The sequence below is a fragment of the Thermobia domestica genome, chromosome 2 (genome assembly GCF_964235325.1).
Source record: "Thermobia domestica chromosome 2, izTheDome1.hap1.1, whole genome shotgun sequence".
Classification (NCBI taxonomy): Eukaryota; Metazoa; Arthropoda; class Insecta; order Zygentoma; family Lepismatidae; genus Thermobia; species Thermobia domestica.
Window position 1 is genome coordinate 353,242,413 of NC_137455.1, and position 23,926 is coordinate 353,266,338.

The window sequence follows — 23,926 nt, forward strand, 5'->3', positions numbered from 1 at the left end:
AAACAGTCAATTCAGAATAAAAATTGGTCAAGTAACCTTTAGTCATTGTTGTATAAAGAATGGCATACCTCAGGGATCTCCTCTGGGACCCTTTCTTTTTTCCCTATTTATAAATGATGTCTGGGGAAAAAAAATACTCAAATATTTTATTATAAGCCGATGATTTGAAATTATTTTGAATAGTACATAGTGAGTATGATAACTATTTACTGTAGAAAGATTTAAATGTTAGTACATGGCATAAAAATAACTTATTAAAAATAAATTGTGAGAAAACTAAATATATATCATGTACTAACAAAATCATGATGTTAGTTATTAGAGTCAAATTTGTTTTGAAATTATTACAGAAAAACTGAAATAAGCGGTAATTTAATTTCGATGTAGTGAAGACCCTTAAATATCCAATTTTCATAACTTATTATATATTTATTATTATTTTCAATACATATATATTTAAGTTTCAAACTAATTGTCTACGAAGCCCTTTTTACGAATTTCGGTACGGGGTAATAACGGGGAATCAAAATGTATGCATAAAAGATATGATAAATATCCGAAATGCCAGGTATTAGTATCAAATTCATAATTTTAGGGGCTGAGATGAATAGTACCACTCCAGACTCCGTTCAAGTGCACCGTCATGAGGAATTACAGGGGCGTGAAAAATACGGTAACATGTCTATTGTGTCAAATTTATAGTTTTCGGGGTTGCTAAGCTGATTGGTGACATTCGTGATATTTACGTAATCGTCAACCAATTAACAGCGATTTCGTGTAACCGGACTGGACTTGATCATCTGATGTAAGAGCAGAACTTTTGTTGTTGATTCACCATTTAATCACATCAATTCAACATCAAATGGCTAGTCAAATACACTGCACATGTGTATTTGAATTAACTTATGAGTGGTCAAATAGATTGGCTTTCATTCTCGCTATTTCAGACTCTCTACACTAGAGTTCACTATCTCTTAGTTTATTATATTATGTGCATGATGTTTTCAATAAAACTACAATCAAATGCCGGCAAATGTATCAAATGTATTACAAATCAATCATTATTAAAATTCAGTAATATGTATAACGAGAAACATAGTTTGTAAACGATTACTCTTGTTATTGTATATTATTGTTCTTTTAAAATCAATTACTATTGTTTTATTATCCAATATGATAATCTTGTAATTTTAGAACGATCCACTGACATTATATTTGACAGTAACCTGCTGTAGTGTTACTGAAAAATCTTGTAAATAGTGTACTAAATTAAGAGGTGGGGAACACTAGTCTTAAGTGACATAAGTACCAATAATATTAGATGACAAGATAAGGGTCACGAAGTTCGTGACCCGACTTCGTAAACAACTTCGAGACCCAGTATGAACCGGACAGACTCGTGACTCGGAGTCGACGAACATTGTCATACACATGGAAAGAAGGCTGCTAATGTAATTCTAGAGTATTTTTTCTTCTTGTCTCTCTCTCTCTTTTTTATTAAATCTATTATTTTCTTTCTCTCGTGTCCTGTGCGTCAATGTAAACATCTGAAGCATTGCACTGCAAGATAACGACAAGGTTAATCAAAACATTTGATTTGATGTTATTTTCAGTTTAGCGCCTGTTTAAGCAGCGAGGCTATATGAGACGTGGACCTTCGACTTAACTTGAGATCCGAACCACATTAGTTCCCGCCGTAAATCGAACTCGGGTGTCCCACGCCCCAAAAGCGCGTATGCTAACCGCTTAACTACGAGAAAGCTCTGTAAATGCGTAAAAATCACAGAAAAGAAACGGTATAGGTTTCTCTTTTGAGGTATTGTCAGAATTTAACTGTGTGAACTTTCAAAACTTCTCATGTAAAATATAAGAGATGCCGTTGAGCACGAACAGGGTTTCCCTTTAATATTTTTGTACAGTCTGTGTTCAAAATTATACTGTCTTTTATTTTTAGGATGTGATTTTTTAGGAATAAAATTATATTTAAAATATTCAAGACATAGTACCTTGATTTGGAAATGTAACAATGGTATATATCATATCATTGTTAGTTCACTGTAATATAGTATTTACGGGGAAAATGCACATTCGGGGAATATGCGCAGTACTATGTTTAATCCTGAATTGGCAATATTGATTAACATGGTGAGTGTTATGTTGAAGGGAGAGGTATAAAGGAGTTGTTGCAGGAAAATAAGACAAATTGGATGGTAAGTAGGCTTTCAAGTGTTATTGGTGTATTTCAGTAGTGTTTATTATAACATTAGGATGTGGTACAAACGATTACTAGAAGAAATCTGTGTCTAGTTGTGACAATCAATAGGCATGCGCGTCAAGTACAAAGACCGGCTTGTGAAACGCTGTCGCGCTCATGGGTGTGACAAGATCAGTGTGTCAGTGTCAGTAACCACAATGTTTGTTTATGTTTTGGGGGAAAATGCACAGACCCATGTACGGGTAAAATTCGCATATGCGTAAATTGCCCCAACAGTGTGATGTGAACAAAATTACAAAGTATTAAATTATACATTGAACGTAGCCTGGGTACCTGGTAGGTTAATATATAATTTCAGTCACATAAGAAAAAGGCTTGTGTGAAAAAAATCAAACACAATTGATAACTTTGAACTTGTAGACCAGAGTGTAACATCCGTTCACATAATATGAAAATAAATAAGCCTAATAAGTAATTTATATCAATAAAATGGAAATGAGAGAGTTGTAAGTTAATTATTGTGGTGAGTCAGATTAAAAAATCACCAAGCTTAGACGCCAGGGGGAATAAAAGATGAGGTACATCACAGTAAATATGTGTGTATCTTATTTCACGCAAAAGTGCAGATGAAAACCCGAGCTATTTTCCACTAACAACAACGAAGGGACTGATTTGGGAAGAACGTCGATCATAGCTAATTTACAATATATCATCCCGACATCTGCCTAAAGTAAGAAAAACCCTGGAAAAGCAGACAGTATGGTATGCCGATGGGTTCGAATCCATGACCTTCTCGATGCTAAACCGACCTAGATTAAAGAAGAATCAAGATTATAAACCAAACCTCCAATACATTACGATACGGCACTCTTGGTTGCCTATCCAATATGTATGAAACAATATTTTACACTTCCATCTTTTCGATATCTAGTTTCGTATGTTTCAGCAATATCGACATTTAGTAAGATCTTGATGTTAGAAATAGAGTTTAAGTTATGATATTTATTTCATTTATTGTAATTTGGTAGCAAAAGTTTTTGTTGTGTTAATCTTTGTATTGTCCGTAATATTTACAGACCCAACAAAGTTTTCAATGTAAGGTATTGTTTGCGTAAGAATGGAGGTTTCTTCTGTTAGCGTGAAGAATTTTATTCACTGCTTTCTATTAAAAACGGAAATATTTATTAAGTAAAGTATCATGGCCAGTCCAACAGAACATTATGCTGCCTTCTCTTCATGTGCTTAGTCGGTAGTTCAGGTATTAACTCTTTTATATTCTTTTATTCTACAGACTTAGCACAGATTGAACATGAACCAAGACTCACTCAACCTCCAACAGCAGAAAGTTTGGTTACTTCACCAGAGTACATCTCTTCTGCTTCATCTGAACATGAGATGAGACGTTTTGCTGACATGTCCAGTTCCATCCAGAGACGGTGCACGTCGAATATCTCCACGAAATGCACAAGCGCTGACATATGCAGGTCATCTTGCTTCACTCGTCCCGAAGAAGCTCAAGAAACCTGAACGGTTTCAAGTAAAGAAAGGTTCAAAGTTGGGAGTGCAGACGATACATCAACCTAATCGCTCTGCAGATGGCTCATGTGCAGCCCATTCCAGTAGTGCCACGACTGATCCAAACAACTATTGTGGTGTTTGCCGTCGTTATTACTTTTCTCCAGATTCTGTTCGTTTAGGTGGCTGGGATCGGTGTGCGCAATATCTCCAATGGTGCCATGAAAAATGTGTTACAGGATCTCCGGAAAACAGTATGTTGTTTACTTGTGGCACGTGTTAGCAATGATGTATTGTACGTCAATCTTCTGACTTTGCACTACGAACAATTTGCCTATTCTTGTTGTGAACACATGGTTCAACAATGCATGTAAATCATTTTCACGATAAGACATTTCTATATCCCTGCCACATAACACAATATGTGTGCTCATGTTAGACATAGGTATATTCAACAAAACGAAGAAAGTCAAGGATTTCTAGATAAACAACACGAGTAACATTATCAAAGCTTTTTGCTTTTATCCTTAATGATTGCAATTTCGCCACATTTTACTTATCAGCTGTCCATATACTTTCTTTTGTTTACTATATATATATTCCTTCTCTTATGCACTTATTATACAATTGCACAGATATTTCTCTGCTCCAATTTCTTAATGTACGTTCGTATTCATACTCTGTGCCGTACATGTGTGCTTATTCCCCGTATATGTGCATCTTTCCCCAACATTCTGGTAAAATGCACACTTTATATACTTGTCTATGAATCACTATTACTTAGTCTATGCTACATGTGTATATCACTGGTGCATATATTATAATAAAGGAAGGATCGAAGTTTATTCACCGTAATTTTTACCTGGCTTGTCCTTTTCTCTTTCCAGCAGTACTAATAAATAGCTTAATATGCGCATTTTCCCCCGAATTACTCTATTGCAGTGAACTAATGCTCCAGAGTCGCCGGGTCTGAGAAACGAAATTGGACAAGAGTCGTAACCTAAGTGACCCAAGTGATTCATAGTACAGCGATCCGTACCATCACTGCTTCTGACCACACATCATTCAACTAAAATACGTCTGTCTTGCCATACTCCTTTATGGTTGGCTCCTATATGTTATCGTTATCATCAACAACAACCATCATTGGCATGCCTCTGCTTACATGCAATATATATTCTCACTCATATAACACGTTCCTCTTAAAATATGAATAATCTATTTTTTATTACCATCCACCAATTCTAGTTTTTTCCAGAGGATACCCACAGGCATGTTTTACGATGCAAGTTGCGCCCATTAGAATATTTATGGGCACAATTTTTCATTGAAAATATTTCAATCTAACTAGAGAAAGGTAAATTTTGTGAGGAAGAATTTTAAATTTGCGGGAGAATGGTAAATTTGTGAGAGAGTATGTGCTAAATTCGTGAGGGAGAAAGGTAAATTTATAATGGAGAATGGAGAATGTTAATGAATTTGAGGGATAATGATCAATTTGTGAGGAAGAATGTTAAATTTAGCGGAGAATGGTAAATTTGTGAGGGAAAATATTAAATTTAAGGGAGAATGGTAAATTTATAAGGAAAAGTGCTAAATTTGGGTAGAATGGTAAATATGAGAGGGAGAATGTTAATTTGGGGGAGAATGGTAAATTTGTGAGGGATAATGTGAAATTTGGGGCAGAATGATACACTTGTAAGGGAGAATGATAAATTTGGGAGAGAATGGTAAATTTGTGAGGAAGAATGGTAAATTTATGAGGGATAATGTGAAATTTGGGGCAGAATGATAAACTTGTAAGGGAGAATGTTAAAGTTGGGAGAGAATGGTAAATTTGTGAAGGAGAAAGTTAAATTTGAGGCAGAATGGTAAATTTGTGAGGGAGAATGTCAAAGTTGGGTAAGAATGGTAAACTTGTGAGGGAGAATGTTAAACTTGGGGTAGAATGATAAATTTGGGGTATTGTAGCCCAAGCCCTTGTGCCATACGCACCCCTTATCTTTGTCTCTTTTTCTTTGTGGCGTATCTTGTATCACATTGTTCAGAATATACGTTCTCAACCAATAGCCATAAGCAGCGACGACTCTTGAGAGAAGTTTCATTACTAAAAGTTAAACTTTTATTGCTACAGGCTACGAGTCAAAAATATTACTTAATGCCCGAATTGTTGTATGCAAGAACTAGGACATTATAATAGGTAAGTGATCTTCCCTTAGTTTGAATCAGTGACAATTTATTTTTTTACTGGTGTGATTTCCCTCAGGAGCCTCCACTGATCCTAACCAACTTCTTTTCCTCATTTCAATTAAATCTATTAATATTTTCGCACTCAGTATTCATTCCCACACTCAGTGATGATTTCAGAAGTTTTTTTCCACGGAGAATTTCAATGCATTGGGGGAGGAGTTGAAAAGTGGTAGTATTACGTATACTGTAAATCTACATTGATCAGGATAGGATATATATGACCCCGAGCAGGATTTTGTGGGTCAGGTTCGAAATTTCCCACGGGTAACACACACCCTGAAACAGGGCCGCAAACTAGGGGGAACAATCTGGGCACGTGCTCCGGGCGCTTTTGTGGAGGGGCGTCTAAAAAATAAAGAAACAAATAATAAATTGGGGATGCCCAATTTCTTGTTTGCCCCGGGTGACACAAACCCTGCCTGCCCGCCCTGAAATCATCACTGTCTACACTTGTTTCTTTTTCTAACGTACGCTTACAAACAAACAGGTGTGCCCATCCCTCCACCTCAAAGGTTTGAGAGCAACCACCAAAATTTATATCATTCTGCTCCGAAAATTACATTCCCCCTTAATTTACAATTCTCCAGTTTGATTGTACCATTTCCAATGAAAAAAAAAAAAAAGTCTCCCTAAATATTCTGATGGATGCAAAGTGCACCCTAAAATCCGCTGTGGACATTCCTGCAAACAAATAAATTATAGTTACTTACTCTTCATATTTCTCACAAACATGGTCTCGTGTTTGTGCACCAGCGTCGTGTATCACATATGCGCAGAACAAGATGAAGATATTCCACTGGGAGATCATTGTTTTAAACAATTGTCTTGAGCAGTTTAGATTAATGTTTTCCTTTATATATATAATATATTTTAAAAGAGTCACTGCCAACACAATTTCACAGAAAAATATCACAAGAATTGTTTTGAATTAACTTGATATATAAAAATATATATAAAAATCACTTTTCACTTTGTAAAACTGATTCTGGTGGTACACAATTTAGTGACCCCATTCTAGACTTCCAAATATTCAAAGGTAGTAAAAAATCGCTATGTTCTCCAAGCCGGCGTAAAATCACAGTTGTCAATCGAACACATTTCTGCCCAGCATAATGCACTGCCGCTCAGCATCTCTGCCAATATTCTTTGATAATGCATCAACCAATGGTAACTTGTTTGACGCTAGGAACCAATCACCTGCGAAGAGACACAATAGAGAGGAATAAATGACGTTATTCCGTACTATGTTTTAACACTGCTACACACACACACACAAGAAGCAGGAAAATTGTGTTAATATATATATTTTGTTCACAAATCACAACATTCCACAGATATTTTCTCTCTCTCGCTCTATCTCTTGGAAAAGAAAGAAAAAAAATATAGTAACCTCTAGTTCCACTCACTACACGACAAAAGCTTCCTAAAAATAAGTCACCAAAACACGACAAGGGCAATTCAGTCAGGTAGTCAACAAAAGATAGCGTGCTTGTGCGAAGGGATATTGTGTCACATGGACAGCAGCGAAAAAAAAAAAAGTCACAAAATATTATGTGAGCTAAAATGACCATAGCTTAGCTATTACATTTCTTTACTCCCTCCTTTTGTTCTACTTTAGATTGTTCACACTTGGTTGCCCTTATGTAATCAAAGTAGTATGAATAAATATTATTATATCTTAGTTGCACTACAACTCCCAACGATGTTTAGTCGCTCAAATTACAGGTTATTTCTCCCGTTTAGAGAAAGTATTGTCTTTTACTAGTTGTACAGTAAAGAAGTGATTCAGTGAAAGGATACTTGCAGAGGTCTCTAAACTGGAAAACAGGAAGAAAGAAAGAAAGAAAGAAAGAAAGAGAGAGAGAGAGAGAGAGAGAGAGAGAGAGAGAGAGAGAGAGAAAGCACTTCAAACAAAATCAACATTAGTTAAATAATAGTAATAATAATAATAATAATAATAATAATAATAATAATAATAATAATAATAATAATAATAATAATAATAATAATAAAAAGAACTTGAACTACTGTAGAAGCAGTGTAATTACCACTACGATGGTAAAATTCTCAACAGATAGGCCCTACATAATGGACTAACAGCCGCAATATTTTAGTTTGTAAAGCGTAGTTGTCTACTTATCTACTGGTCGCTCGGTGACACGGGTTCGATTCCATGTGGGACACTCGGTCGACAAAGTATAAAAGTTTCTTCACGGCAGCCATCTGGGTGATGTTTTCCTAGGTTATCCCCAGTGTTCGAACTGAAAAAAAAAAAAGCAAAGGCGGTATGTTTTCTTACGATTTTGACTCGACATACCGTCTATCTAAATGGTGAAATACAGTGAGGGTATGTTGCCTAAATGATTGCATTTCTATTTACATAATGACTGAAAACCACTGGAGAGCGTCTCTTTAGTTACGGGAAAGACATGGAGACACTTTGATTCCTCACCAACAACTTTCTGATTTTTTTTTTAATCCCCTTATGTTGTATTATAGAAAATCATACACGAAAATGCTCAGAAACCGAGTTGTTATATTAACAATTTCCTGCGGGAAAACTCCCAGACCCCACTCGAATGAGGGGTATTGCAAATCCCCGGAAGATCCGCTCCCACAGCTGACAACCCTTAAATTTGCCCATGCTCAAAACACGACGTTTATATGAATTAAGACAAGAAGACATACACATACATACGAAAGAAACAATTGAATATGGCACATGAAAATATAAACTAGATGAACTTCGAAGACACCTCATTTTAAAAACAAAAGGTAGGGAAAAATAACAAAAAATATCGGTGTTGTCAACTTAGAAATTATTTCTACATACGAAATAAAATCTTTTTACGTGCAAAGCTACTCGTCAATTACTGTGTATAAAAATGGATTTATTAAAGGTATTTAGCATCTACTCTCTTCAGTGACGGTATGTCTTGAGCACCGAAAAACCAGAGACGGTATGACATATCACGGCATACCGTCTCACTTTGACCATTGGTTATCCCCATTCACACCAGGAAATGCCAGGATGGTACCTAACATGCAGGACCCAGATTGATTCCTTCCTTCCCCAATCCTTTCTTCCTTCCCTTTTCTCGGATAGTGTGATCTCCGAGGGAAGTCATCCATCATAACGTAACTGGCTAACATGGCCATAGATGCCAAAAGCCCAGAAATCTATCCCTAATCCTAATACATTATTTAATACTAGAGTTATTTACGCACATATCCTTATTAACTGCACTAAATAAACTATAATACTATTATATAATAGAAGTATATTAAAGACTATAGTATGTAAGTAAGCAAATTAGTATCTCTTGATACATACTTCCAAGAACTGAACATCGTACCAAAATCCACAGGGCAATTTCACCCGCTATCCTCCCGCCAGAGATGTCCTAGATCAACGAAAACTTGACCTACTACCCACTGTGATCCACTATGACCAGGGCCGGCGCGAGGGGGGTCGAGCCGTGCCACCGCCCAGGGCGGTAAGTATAATGGGCGGCAAAATTTGAAAAAGAAAAAAATACTATCAAAATATAATGCTTCCTAATAGGCTCACATGGAAAAATAAAATTGTGTTCACCTAAGAATGTAATTGAACTTACTTCACTCACATTCAAGAAAATACTCATTCAGAAAATTCAGAGCATTGCTCCTCATTTTCAATTATCAAACTACTAGCCACAGGTATCTCGTTCAATATTTCCCTTGCAGCGGCGTAGACAAGATTTTGAGCTAGAGTGCATAAGATTACAAGGTGTCTTTTTATATTTTTTTCTATTCAGTAGTGTTCTAACGCTCCGCTCCAAGTATGCAAAAGGTACACTCCCACTTGAGGCAGGCCTTTCTAGCCTGTAGCATCTAGAGACATTTAGGTTCTAACAGCGAGTTTTTGACCAATTTACAAATTGTTCATTCCTAATATAGTAAATCGTACAGCATATTTTTTCTTGAGAAATGTTTCATTTTTTGCATAGCTAAAAAAAGTTTGTGACTTTTTTTCTGCGTCAGTTCAACATTGGGCCATACTAAAGGAACATATTAGCAGTCTCACTTTAATATCATTAACCACCACAAGGTGGGAGAGCCGAATTGATGCTCTGACTCAGTTATCAAATAGGGGAAGTCTATGATGCCTTACTTCAAATAAGTAATGACAATAGAACAGATAGAACGGTCACCCACGATGCTCTGTGTATAGCAAACCAGCTGCGTTACTTTCTTTTCCTTTACTCGCTCGTTGTCTGATATGACTTTTTACTCCACATAAACATTGAGCAAAAATCTTCAAAGCATTTATTCTCATGAGTTGGATGCACTAGGATTTTTTGAAAATATATCTGGGTACTTGGAGAGAAGAAATGATGCAAAGTTTCAAACTTACTCAGTTGATGCGACAGAGTTGGCATCAGCATTAGATATGGATGATCTACGGATGTGTAATACAGTGCAAGCTCTAAGTCGAAAGAAGAAGAGACAGTTTCAGTTCGAGGCAGAGGATGAAGCTATTGAAGATCCACAAACAAGATACAAGATCGATTTTTATTACAAAGGTCTAACGCTTAGCTATAAGAGAAAGGTTTGAACAACTTAAATATCACGACGAGTATTTCGATTTACTTTTACGATATAAGTAATTTTAAAGATATGCCACGTGAATTTTTGTCTGAAAAGTGTACTAAACTTGCTAGCATTTTAACAAACGAAGAATAGAAAGATATTAACCCCAGTGATTTGAAAGACGAACTGAAAGTGTTATCCGTTATAATTAAGCCTAAAAGTTCACCAAAAGAGACTTTAAAAATAATTAATGAACATAACTTTGCTCCCAATGTCAGTGTTCCACTTAGAATTTTGTTAACCTTACCGGTAACACTGGCAAGTGGAGAAAGACGTTTTTCGAAACTTAAGCTTATTAAAAACTATCTACGTTCTTCCATATCTGAAACACGCTTGAGTTGTCTAGCGATGATATCAATAGAACACAAATTGGCTAAAACATTGGACTACGCGAATGTGATAAAGGAATTTGCTTATATCAAAGCAAGAAAAGTTTCTTTCAATTAAGGTATGTTAAATGTATGTATCTATATTGTGTTTTAGTGCATTATAAGGCTTAGGCTAATCACTTAGATTTACCGTAATATCTGATTTACTAATTATCTTCTTGCTCCATACTCTATCAAAACGCCTTTTGATATAAAATAAGCCTAAAAATTAAAATTCTTAGTCATGACTAAAGTATATTTTTTTAATTTTATTTTCTGTATGCGCTGCTGTATATTACAGATATACAGCGAAATCGAGCATACTGAATATTGTGTCAGTACCGGTATAAAGTCGTTTAAATATTATGTAAGCATTCCAGAAAGGTAGTGCATTTTCTTTGTTTACTTTTCAATTTTATACATGTTTTTAAATGACACTTGAACGTCATCTGTCAAAATAAGGTTTGCGGATTAAAGGAGCGGCATGTGAAAGCACCGCCCAGGGCGGCAAAATTGCTAGCGCCGGCCCTGACTATGACCCACTACCCACCATGACCCACTCGTGAGATACTCAATTTTTCGCAAGAATTCGGACCCCAACTCCTCCCTTAGGATATGTATTATAATGAAAGCAATATGATAAATCCGTTGGAATTGGAGCCTAACTATACCGGTATACGAAAAGTCATTTCATTTGGCTTTGACGTTTGATCGTGATGATCACACACACATAACTACATTCAATTTTTTCATACCTACATGTAGGTATAATAATTGATATAGAAGTGATTCAAATAAACTTTTTCCAGTATTCAGCTTTTCAAAAAATGCACAGGCTGTGTCTCGAAAGCCAAGTAGTAATTTCTATTGCTATTATGACAATTACAAATAACAATATACAAAAGTTGATTTGAGTTGAGTTGATTTTAAGTTTAACGTCAGATACAGCAGCCAGGATATATGAGACGTGAACCTACTGATTAACGTGGAATCCGAACCACATGAGCTCCCGCCGGGAATCGAACTCGGAATATCCAAAAGTGCCTAAAGTTCCTTTTTCACTTTCATTGGATCTGAACCACATATGCTCCCACCGGGTATCGAACCCGTGTATCCCATGACAAATGTGCTTAGACTAACTACTTAGCCACGAACAGCTCTCTTTCCCGGTCGAGATGATTTTAAACAGAGATGTTCAATCATGGTTTAGAAGAACAGTAGTCGGAAAAGTGTCTCATGCGTTGAGACTTAAGTCATTGAGTACATCTACACTCTTTCATTCCATGGAGGCACGGTGGCTCAGTGGTAGAGTGTTCACCTCTGGTGCGTGGGGTCCCTGGTTCGATCCCAGTTCGAGCTAAGTGGCTTTGTGGTGAACAAACACTATGTTCGTGGGTTTTCTCGGGGTTCCCCCGTTACCTCTCACTTTATCCACTCCACCATTGCATTCATTTCTCATCACCACTCTCGCTTTTAGCCTAGCCGGCATAAGTGTGGGGCGTAAAACTCGAAGATTTCATTTCATTTTCATAAAAACCTCAGAAACTACACAAACAGCTTGAGCTACATTGTGGAAACTTTCAATGATAAAAGTAGGAAACGGGATTCACTTGCTCAGCTCAATTTTGCATCCTGAATCACTAGAATGGCAGATCAGTCGGTCACTAACAGATGGCGTTGGAGAGGTTTAGACTTACAAAGGGCTGTTACGCCACGTGATTCGTTTTGATTTATACATTTATTTCGTGGTCTTATCATTTTTATCCTCCTCCAGTATTGAAAACAAAACACAATTAATTTCACTAATAAATTCCACACATAGTACTAAGAAAAAGAATAAAATTAATTACATTACATGATGCAGAAGCTTTAAACAAAGTATGTCATAGTTTTACTTTAGGATTATTTACATTCTTTGTATCTATCTGGTGCTGTAATAAATAAATGAAATGTTAAATTTTATTGTGATATAAAATAAGAAGTACTAAACTTCTTGCACATATTAGCTCAAAAACAGAAGAATCTAGGAAGACATCACGAATATACAGTAATTGCTTGGGTAATTAATTACACACACACAATAAATTTCAGAAGAAGAAAATCAGAAAATATTTTAGGTGATGACAGTGCAGTTTCCAATTTTCATAATTACTCAGTTTCCCTTAAAGTGGGTAACGTTCTTGAGGTAATAAAATAAATAATATATATTAAATAAAGAAGCTGGTAATTTATAAACAGATAATTAAACGATATCATACAGTACATTTACAGTTAATTCAGAAATATATCTCTCTTATGAAATAGTGATCACACGTCTCTTACTAAAAGGTGGTGGAACGTGGTCTAATAAAGTTGAAGATCTTGAAGAAATACAAGTGTAGTGTAATGTCCATCAATTTAAGCAAGTGTGACTCCGAAGTTGCGAAATCAATGTAATTGAAGCGCTTGGAGGATAAAGGTGTTATGTTACATTTTTCGAAATGTTGCATTCTGGCTGTTCATGCACGTGTTATATGCTACTCATGCTACCTAAGGGGCGCGGTGGCTCAGTGGTAGAGCGTTCACCTTCGGTGCTTTGGGTCCCTGGTTCGATCCCAGCTTGCGCCATGTGGACTTTGTGGTGGATAAAAACCGTGCTCGTGAGTCTTCTCGGGGTTCTCCCGTTTCCTCCCACTTTCTTCATTCCACCATTTTCATTCATTTCTCATAATCACCGTCTCCTTTAGCCTAACCGGCATTACCGTGGGACGTAAAACTAAAGATTTCATTTCATGCTACCTAACACATTATTTGGTGAGTCCTCGTCCTAGTACAGATATTTAGAAACGATGAAGGTGGTATGTTAACGGACAAAGTTGTGAAAATCAATTTTCCAATCATATTCAATTTGTTACATACCATCTTTATCCTCCAAGCGCTTCAATTCATTTTCGTTATTTTGTAAAGTACATTGCGAAATTCTGCTTGTGCATGTATAGGTAGAGAAATGTATAGTACGGAATCGTTTTTCGCACTACCGACTTAAATTACAAAATCCCTCATAAACAGTATATTACAAAATTCACTATATTGCACAATTCTCTAATACATGGCTATAATATGGTATTCCAAAGCCTGAACAGCCTAGTGAAAGATCTCTAAGCAGCTCCGAGCAAGCTAGGTGGAGTGGATTTAAGATCCCCAATACTCCACGCAAGCAGAGGGAGGATTAAGAGTCACAGAGCTCCACACAAGCTAGATGACTGAGGTTAGGAATCCGAACAGAGCTCCAAGCAAGCTAAGTGAGTAGTGAGGAAGCCTAAAGCTCGAGTAAGCTAGGAGTTTTGGGTTAGGTATCTCCTAGAGCTCCAAGCAAGCTAAAGAAAGGACGGAATAATCAATAAAGGTCGCTGCAATTTTGCAATTATTGTATACCTAGTTATATTATTATTATTATTATTATTATTATTATTATTATTATTATTATTATTATTATTATTATTATTATTATTAGCTACAGGCGTGAGAATACGGGAACTTATAGTTTCACTCCAGGTGTATTTATATATGTGCGCGTGCATATGTGTGTGTGTGTATACGTGGTACCACTAACGAGAAACGTAGAAGAAAGCTTTCCAGACCGTAGCTTAAAGGAAAAATCAGGAAGAATACTTAATAATAATAATAATAATAATAATAATAATAATAATAATAATAATAATAATAAAAATAATAATAATAATAATAATAATAATAATAGTTTCTTTGTAAGAACTTTAGTTAAAATACTTGCATTGTGCTTGCGAAATCCAGAACCCCTTTCACCACTCCACTGGTTCTCATAATTTCTTTCCCCCCACTTAATTATTCTCCACACTTCTCCGCATACGTTCAGATCTTTTCCTCTATTTTTTCGTAATGTTTTCTTTTGTGCATTTACAGTATTACTACACTGCAGACAAATGTTAGTTACTCTTATACATCAATTATTCTTCAGCAACGATTTAAGTGTCACAGGTGCGGATCCAATGGGAGGGCTATAGTGGCTATAGCTCCCCTTGACGCTCAGGTATACGCTGGATAAAATGGGCTTCAATCCTGCTTTACACTGGATAAAGCGGCAAACTATGGTTTAGCCCCTCCCTTGATCATATCCTGGATCCGCCACTGTTAGTATATATATATAAACTGTCCAAGACTCCACTAGATCTATGGTTCCCAACCTTTCTTGGACTGACAACACATTTTTCTGAAGGCCTATGACATTGCGTCACACTTACTTGATTTTTATTATTAATATTAATATAAACTGTAGTATTGCAGGACTAAAAGTTTCTATGGAGTACAGTGACTATTTCTGTGTGTTGTTACTGCTACTGGAGAAGTTGAATGGTACAATCTGTCTCAAAATTGATTTTAAGTGGTAGGACCTACAGTCATTTAATAAGTGCTTTGTGATTTTTAAATTTAAAAAAAAGTTCTCGACACGCCCTATAGGACTGCGACTCACCGGTTGGGAAACACTGCATTACGAAACAAAATCAGATGTAACGATTTTGTAATGCGATGAAGATCAAAATATATCAGGTACATTTACGAGTGACGGACCTAGGCCGGGACCGTGGGGTCTAGACCCACCCCAGGTTTTTGAATGACAAAAATAATTTAAGCTATTATTTATATATTTTTGAAAGTTTATAGTTAACTTATGATATACCTATCATAGTCTGGATTCTGGCTGTCTCTCAGTTTCTACCTTCTAGATCCTCCACTGCTTAAGCTATTATTTATATATTTTTGAAAGTTTATAGTAAACTCATGATATACCTATCATAGTCTGGGTTCTGGCTGTCTCTCAGTTTCTACCTTCTAGATCCTCCACTGCTTAAGCTATTATTTATATATTTTTGAAAGTTTATAGTAAACTCATGATATACCTATCATAGTCTGGGTTCTGGCTGTCTCTCAGTTTCTACCTTCTAGATCCTCCTCTGCTTAAGCTATTATTTATATATTTTTGAAAGTTTATAGTAAACTCATGATATACCTATAATAGTCTGGGTTCTGGCTGTCTCTCAGTTTCTACCTTCTAGATCCTCCTCTGCTTAAGCTATTATTTATATATTTTTGAAAGTTTATAGTTAACTCATGATATACCTATCATAGTCTGGGTTCTGGCTGTCTCTCAGTTTCTACCTTCTAGATCCTCCTCTGCTTAAGCTATTATTTATATATTTTTGAAAGTTTATAGTAAACTCATGATATACCTATCATAGTCTGGGTTCTGGCTGTCTCTCAGTTTCTACCTTCTAGATCCTCCACTGCTTAAGCTATTATTTATATATTTTTGAAAGTTTATAGTAAACTCATGATATACCTATCATAGTCTGGGTTCTGGCTGTCTCTCAGTTTCTACCTTCTAGATCCTCCACTGCTTAAGCTATTATTTATATATTTTTGAAAGTTTATAGTTAACTCATGATATACCTATCATAGTCTGGGTTCTGGCTGTCTCTCAGTTTCTACCTTCTAGATCCTCCACTGCTTAAGCTATTATTTATATATTTTTGAAAGTTTATAGTTAACTCATGATATACCTATCATAGTCTGGGTTCTGGCTGTCTCTCAGTTTCTACCTTCTAGATCCTCCACTGCTTAAGCTTTTATTTATATATTTTTGAAAGTTTATAGTAAACTCATGATATACCTATCATAGTCTGGGTTCTGGCTGTCTCTCAGTTTCTACCTTCTAGATCCTCCACTGCTTAAACTATTATTTATATATTTTTGAAAGTTTATAGTAAACTCATGATATACCTATCATAGTCTGGGTTCTGGCTGTCTCTCAGTTTCTACCTTCTAGATCCTCCACTGCTTAAGCTATTATTTATATATTTTTGAAAGTTTATAGTTAACTCATGATATACCTATCATAGTCTGGGTTCTGGCTGTCTCTCAGTTTCTACCTTCTAGATCCTCCACTGCTTAAGCTATTATTTATATATTTTTGAAAGTTTATAGTAAACTCATGATATACCTATCATAGTCTGGGTTCTGGCTGTCTCTCAGTTTCTACCTTCTAGATCCTCCACTGCTTAAGCTATTATTTATATATTTTTGAAAGTTTATAGTAAACTCATGATATACCTATCATAGTCTGGGTTCTGGCTGTCTCTCAGTTTCTACCTTCTAGATCCTCCACTGCTTAAGCTATTATTTATATATTTTTGAAAGTTTATAGTAAACTCATGATATACCTATCATAGTCTGGGTTCTGGCTGTCTCTCAGTTTCTACCTTCTAGATCCTCCACTGCTTAAGCTATTATTTATATATTTTTGAAAGTTTATAGTTAACTCATGATATACCTATCATAGTCTGGGTTCTGGCTGTCTCTCAGTTTCTACCTTCTAGATCCTCCACTGCTTAAGCTATTATTTATATATTTTTGAAAGTTTATAGTTAACTCATGATATACCTATCATAGTCTGGGTTCTGGCTGTCTCTCAGTTTCTACCTTCTAGATCCTCCACTGCTTAAGCTATTATTTATATATTTTTGAAAGTTTATAGTAAACTCATGATATACCTATCATAGTCTGGGTTCTGGCTGTCTCTCAGTTTCTACCTTCTAGATCCTCCACTGCTTAAGCTATTATTTATATATTTTTGAAAGTTTATAGTTAACTCATGATATACCTATCATAGTCTGGGTTCTGGCTGTCTCTCAGTTTCTACCTTCTAGATCCTCCACTGCTTAAGCTATTATTTATATATTTTTGAAAGTTTATAGTTAACTCATGATATACCTATCATAGTCTGGGTTCTGGCTGTCTCTCAGTTTCTACCTTCTAGATCCTCCACTGCTTAAGCTATTATTTATATATTTTTGAAAGTTTATAGTAAACTCATGATATACCTATCATAGTCTGGGTTCTGGCTGTCTCTCAGTTTCTACCTTCTAGATCCTCCACTGCTTAAGCTATTATTTATATATTTTTGAAAGTTTATAGTAAACTCATGATATACCTATCATAGTCTGGGTTCTGGCTGTCTCTCAGTTTCTACCTTCTAGATCCTCCACTGCTTAAGCTATTATTTATATATTTTTGAAAGTTTATAGTTAACTCATGATATACCTATCATAGTCTGGGTTCTGGCTGTCTCTCAGTTTCTACCTTCTAGATCCTCCACTGCTTAAGCTATTATTTATATATTTTTGAAAGTTTATAGTAAACTCATGATATACCTATCATAGTCTGGGTTCTGGCTGTCTCTCAGTTTCTACCTTCTAGATCCTCCACTGCTTAAGCTATTATTTATATATTTTTGAAAGTTTATAGTAAACTCATGATATACCTATCATAGTCTGGGTTCTGGCTGTCTCTCAGTTTCTACCTTCTAGATCCTCCACTGCTTAAGCTATTATTTATATATTTTTGAAAGTTTATAGTAAACTCATGATATACCTATCATAGTCTGGGTTCTGGCTGTCTCTCAGTTTCTACCTTCTAGATCCTCCACTGCTTAAGCTATTATTTATATATTTTTGAAAGTTTATAGTAAACTCATGATATACCTATCATAGTCTGGGTTCTGGCTGTCTCTCAGTTTCTACCTTCTAGATCCTCCACTGCTTAAGCTATTATTTATATATTTTTGAAAGTTTATAGTTAACTTATGATATACCTATCATAGTCTGGGTTCTGGCTGTCTCTCAGTTTCTACCTTCTAGATCCTCCACTGCTTAAGCTATTATTTATATATTTTTGAAAGTTTATAGTAAACTCATGATATACCTATCATAGTCTGGGTTCTGGCTGTCTCTCAGTTTCTACCTTCTAGATCCTCCACTGCTTAAGCTATTATTTATATATTTTTGAAAGTTTATAGTTAACTCATGATATACCTATCATAGTCTGGGTTCTGGCTGTCTCTCAGTTTCTACCTTCTAGATCCTCCACTGCTTAAGCTATTATTTATATATTTTTGAAAGTTTATAGTTAACTTATGATATACCTATCATAGTCTGGGTTCTGGCTGTCTCTCAGTTTCTACCTTCTAGATCCTCCACTGCTTAAGCTATTATTTATATATTTTTGAAAGTTTATAGTTAACTTATGATATACCTATCATAGTCTGGATTCTGGCTGCTTCCCCTCTCCCGTTTTTACCTTCTAGATTCGCCACTGGCTGTTACTATGTAGTTGTAAAATTTAATTAAATACTTCCTTCTTGTACATATAGTAAATGTATGACCATCATATATGTTGGATAAGTGTTTAATAGAGCTAGCATTCTAGGCTGCAATTACCTCAATTTGCCTCGTTAACAGCGAAGATGTTTTATTGTATAAAGTCGAAGTTATTCTTTCGGGAATTTCCCGAAGTAGTAACCATTATACATGCAGATAGAACCAGTGTTACCAAATAACAATATTATTTTCTAGAATGCAACTAAACAATAAGTGTTTAGAATTGGAAATTATATAGCTTACATTAGAAATAAACCTAATGAACTGCAATCAAGAGTTGACGCACTGATATGCACTCCACTTGATATACTTTTCTGTACGAAACGAAAAAAATGTACCTTTTTTAAAACTTCAGTTTAATCTGGACGAATATCAATTTTACAGTACAAATCCATATTCGGATATTGCGCAGCCCTTTCCAGAACCTCCCAAATATGTAAACTGAACATTAACCGTTATCCTTCGCCTGCTCAGTTTTATAAAACAGACTTGCTAAATAAAATGCTAGTCTCCTCTTGATTAAAAACTACCAGCGCGTGTATTCTGATAGACAATCCAAACTTGACAACGTTCTAAAGCAAACAATTGTTTCAGGCACATAAGCAAGAACCAGTAGCGTACCCAGGAATTTATTTCGGGGGGGGTTCAAACTAAATATGAAGCTATTTTATATTAAAATTGCTAAAATTGCCCCTAAAATTAGGCTAAATTTTTAAAAAGTCTAAATTTCGGGGGGGGTCCGGATCCCCGTGTCCCCCCCTTCCGTACGTCCCTGGCAAGAACAGTTGACTGCTTTCATGTGTGCAGTGGCGTGTTTAGGATTTTGTTTCGGGGGGCTATGCACAACACGGAGAAGCAGAGGGAGGGCAATTGCCCATCTAAGTTTGAGAGTTAAATATATTTTAATTTATGCATAAATTGAAGTTTTAATGGCAAGAATTGCAGACTGGTTACAAAAATTTAGCAGTAAATCTAACCTTTTATTCCGTTCATAGAAGAAAAAGGAAGCATCCTCTTGAGTCTTGATCTACCTAATTTCCTGGACTACCTATTCCCCCCTCTTGATTTTGTTTAATTCAAACATTTACCTTTCGTTATAACTAAACGATGTAAATATTCCTTTGCTATAATAACTAAAGTCCCGTTATATTGATATACATGAAAGTTGGTGCGGAACACCAATTTCCCTTATCAGCTTCTCTTAATTTTGGTGTTACTGACTACAGCCGACTTGAATCACAACCAACAATGGTCTAAAATATGATAGAAGAAACGAAAGAAAATAACAACTAAGAAATAGAAGCATAAAAGTAAAATGGACGAAAGAAAGAGAAAAAGAACGTAGAATAGTTCTTACATGGAACGAAGTTTGACAAATGCGGTATTATTTCTGAACAAATAGCATAAGAAAATGAAAAGTCAAAGAAATTCTTAGAAATGGTAAGCAAGATTATTGTTGTACGTGAAATGCGAAAAAGTAACATATTTGTTTCGGAGGGGGGGAGGCTTGAGTCCGATAGCCCCCTTAAATACGCCACTGCATGTGTGTATTAGCTAATTTTCCATCGATGTGGTGCACCCTAATTAAACACTTGACATAATAGTCTGTTTCTAAAATTGTGTGTAAATCTTAATGATGTTTATACTACATAAATTCCTAATAGACTCGAAAACAAGGTGGAAAACATTTAAATAAGGAACATTCCTAGAGGCTAGAAAGATATTATCGTTATTCTGGAAGAAGAAACTGCACAAGAGTCACGTATGCTTATAGTATTCTACATTGTGTTATGCATTTCATTGTAATAGGCATTCGTCGTAATCACGTTAGAAATTAACCTCAGGTTGTCATTAGCACATTATGACTGTACAGCTATATGATAAAAGCATAGTTCATAAGTAAACATTTGTCTTAAGAAATACAATGTGAAGTTAATAATAATAATAATAATAATAATAATAATAATAATAATAATAATAATAATAATAATAATAATAATAATAATAATAATAATAATAATAATAATAATAATAAAGTATCCCCTTTTCAGTAACCTATTATATCTATAGTTCTTTGTGTCACTTATACTATTTGTATTTTTAATATTTACAAATGAAATTTAAATTAAATGATATAATAATAGTACTTTCTAATTGAGATTAATCCTTAACACGGAAGTTTAAATAAACTTAAGAAGAAATCAGTAAAAGGAAACAGAAAATATCTGTTCCTATCAAGAGAATAAGAAGAGTATGTACAGGGTGTAACTCAGGGACGTACGTAGGAATTTATTTCGGGAGGGGTCTAAAGCGTTTCGGGGGGATCCAAATACAATTTAAGGCTAAATTATATGAAAATTTCTAACATTTGCCCCTAAAACTAGACTACATTTACAAAAAAGTCGGGATTTCGGGGGGTTCGGAACCCCAGGACCCACCCCGTGCGTACGCCCCTGGTGTAACTGATAAAACGTCCATTGCTTATAAATTACGACTGAAGATAGAAAGATAAAACAAGAATTCTAGGAATGATCCAAAAAAAATGAATCGAAAGTTTGCGATCTTAGCCAATTATTAGTTTTTGGATCAGGATTCACAACATTTTTGAACGGCCCGTAGATTTTTTTTTTTTTTTTTTTTTTTTTTTTTTAACGGAATAAGCACATCTTACTGACTTAAGTGATAGTTTGAGTTTGGCTACACGCTACGTAATTCTTCAGATATAAGGCGTACAAAAATTTTTTGATTGAAATATATTGGATCTTTTGATCCAAAAATATAAAGCAGAAAGATGAGATAGAGAAATATGATAATGCACATTAAGTTAAGTTGATTTTGAGTTTAACGTTCCGTTCAGCATCGAGGCTATATGAGATGTGGACCTACTGATTAACGTGGAATCCGAACCACATGAGCTCCCACCGGGAATCGAACCCGGGTTTCCCACGTCATATGCGCGTACGCTAACCGCTTAGGATAGTGCACATTGAAACCAGCGCATTATTTCCCCAAAGATCCCTCTATCATGGGGCATTGGCGGAGGGGGGGGTAACTCGAAAATATGAAATGGCCCCCGTAGCGTAGTCGCTCTCCCATTGGTGTGAGCTGTCCCGTTGGAGATACTCATCGGAAAGGTGTAACGGCTTTGCCAGTGCTACCATTCTAAGTGAGATTTTCCAGAGATTTCCTTATTCACACTAGGTTAATACCGGGATCGTACCTCATATAATGGTCCCAGGTTTCTTTCGTTCCTCGTCCCTTTCTTCCTCCCCAATTCTCCGGGCAATGTGATCACTGAGGAACGTCATCCCTCAAATGTGACGGGTTGCCATGGCAATAGCTAGCGAAAGGCCAGAAATCTAACTTCATCTTTAATCGAAAATTTAAATGGCAAGGTATGACATTCAGTATATCATTAAAAATATCATGAAACAAAAGAACTTTTAGATTTTTTAAACTCATTGTTGATCAAGTGTTAAGGTGCATCACTACCTGGAAATCAGTACATATTTTAGCTCATTCCCTTAACTACTGCGCAATGAAACGTTACATATTATAAATATTGTACTATAAGATGAAGTTATGTTTCAGCTACAACACAAGACACTGTTTCATTTAACTGTATCTTCTCATATCGAAAAAGGGAACAAATAAAAGAAAATACTTGGTTCGTTTCATAATGAGCACACAAGATGGCACTTGATGTTAGATCTTACAAGAAGTGCTCAATTTTATGAAATGTTTATTTGTATGTGTAAAGTATTTTAAAGTAACGATCTTATTACGAAATAGATATATTGTTTAACCGTTTCTCGTGTCATGTTTCACATTTTATTTAAATATTAATTTACATTTAAGGAAATATATTTTGAGAAGAAACTTACGCAGAACGCTCTAATGCGTTGTTGCCAAATTTGTATGTTTAATTCCTGGATTCTAGCGTTGCAGTTCGAGAAGCGGAACTTAGCTGTGAATTGCAGTAAGGGTCGAAAACTAATTTCTTCAGTAAGTATTCACGCAGAATTCCATGATTACTTCCTTTATTATCTGACACCAGTAAACACATGACACTACCTGGCAACGCTGCACTATTCAAGCAGCGTTTAGCATAGCACCGAGAACATCTAGTGATCCACCTTAACGTTCTCGTCTTTTGATTTAACTCTTTAATTGACAAGCATTAATAGCATTACCATTAAAATATTTAATTTGCTGTTATGATTGAACCATGTCCTCCTGATCATAATTTTGTAATTTTCAAAGTATTTTTGTGCTTTGTCTACAAAATACAGGATGTTTATTTCAAAGCAACATTGCCATAAAACAGGTCTTATGTGTTGCTACTGAGCAGCATTGCCTATTATGGTCAAATATCATAAGAATATTTTCAGTAATTAGCAGCTTTTTCTTTGAAATATCTTTCTACAGAGCAAGAAACCACAAATAAGAAAATAAAATAGAACTTTTGCGGAACGTAGGAGAAACTCCTACAATACTAAAGTAGGAGAAGCTCCTACAATACTAAATTTGACTGTCCCTTGTTGACGAAGATTAGAAATATCTAAACAAGCGACCCGCAAAATCATGTATATGAATATTGTATGAAAGCAATAACGCCAATTAAATGACTACTGAAGTTATAATTCGTGTCGATAACGCAGTAGAATGTGGTGTTGCTTGAGAGCAACAGGGCTAAATAAAGGGTAAAATTAATC

At 35.4% G+C, this 23,926-nt stretch overlaps 1 protein-coding gene across 3 annotated transcripts in view; it reads right to left on the minus strand.

The window, feature by feature from the left end:
* Nucleotides 1-23,926, minus strand: part of LOC145678779 (uncharacterized) — a 160,528-nt gene that overhangs the window by 101,070 nt on the left and 35,532 nt on the right. For all 3 annotated transcript variants that reach the window (XM_081749281.1, XM_081749280.1, XM_081749282.1), the window contains exon 2: nucleotides 6,691-7,177. In XM_081749281.1, coding sequence (XP_081605407.1) covers nucleotides 6,691-6,788 — 98 coding nt within the window. In that variant the 5' untranslated portion in view covers nucleotides 6,789-7,177. The remainder of the gene's footprint in view (nucleotides 1-6,690; nucleotides 7,178-23,926) is intronic.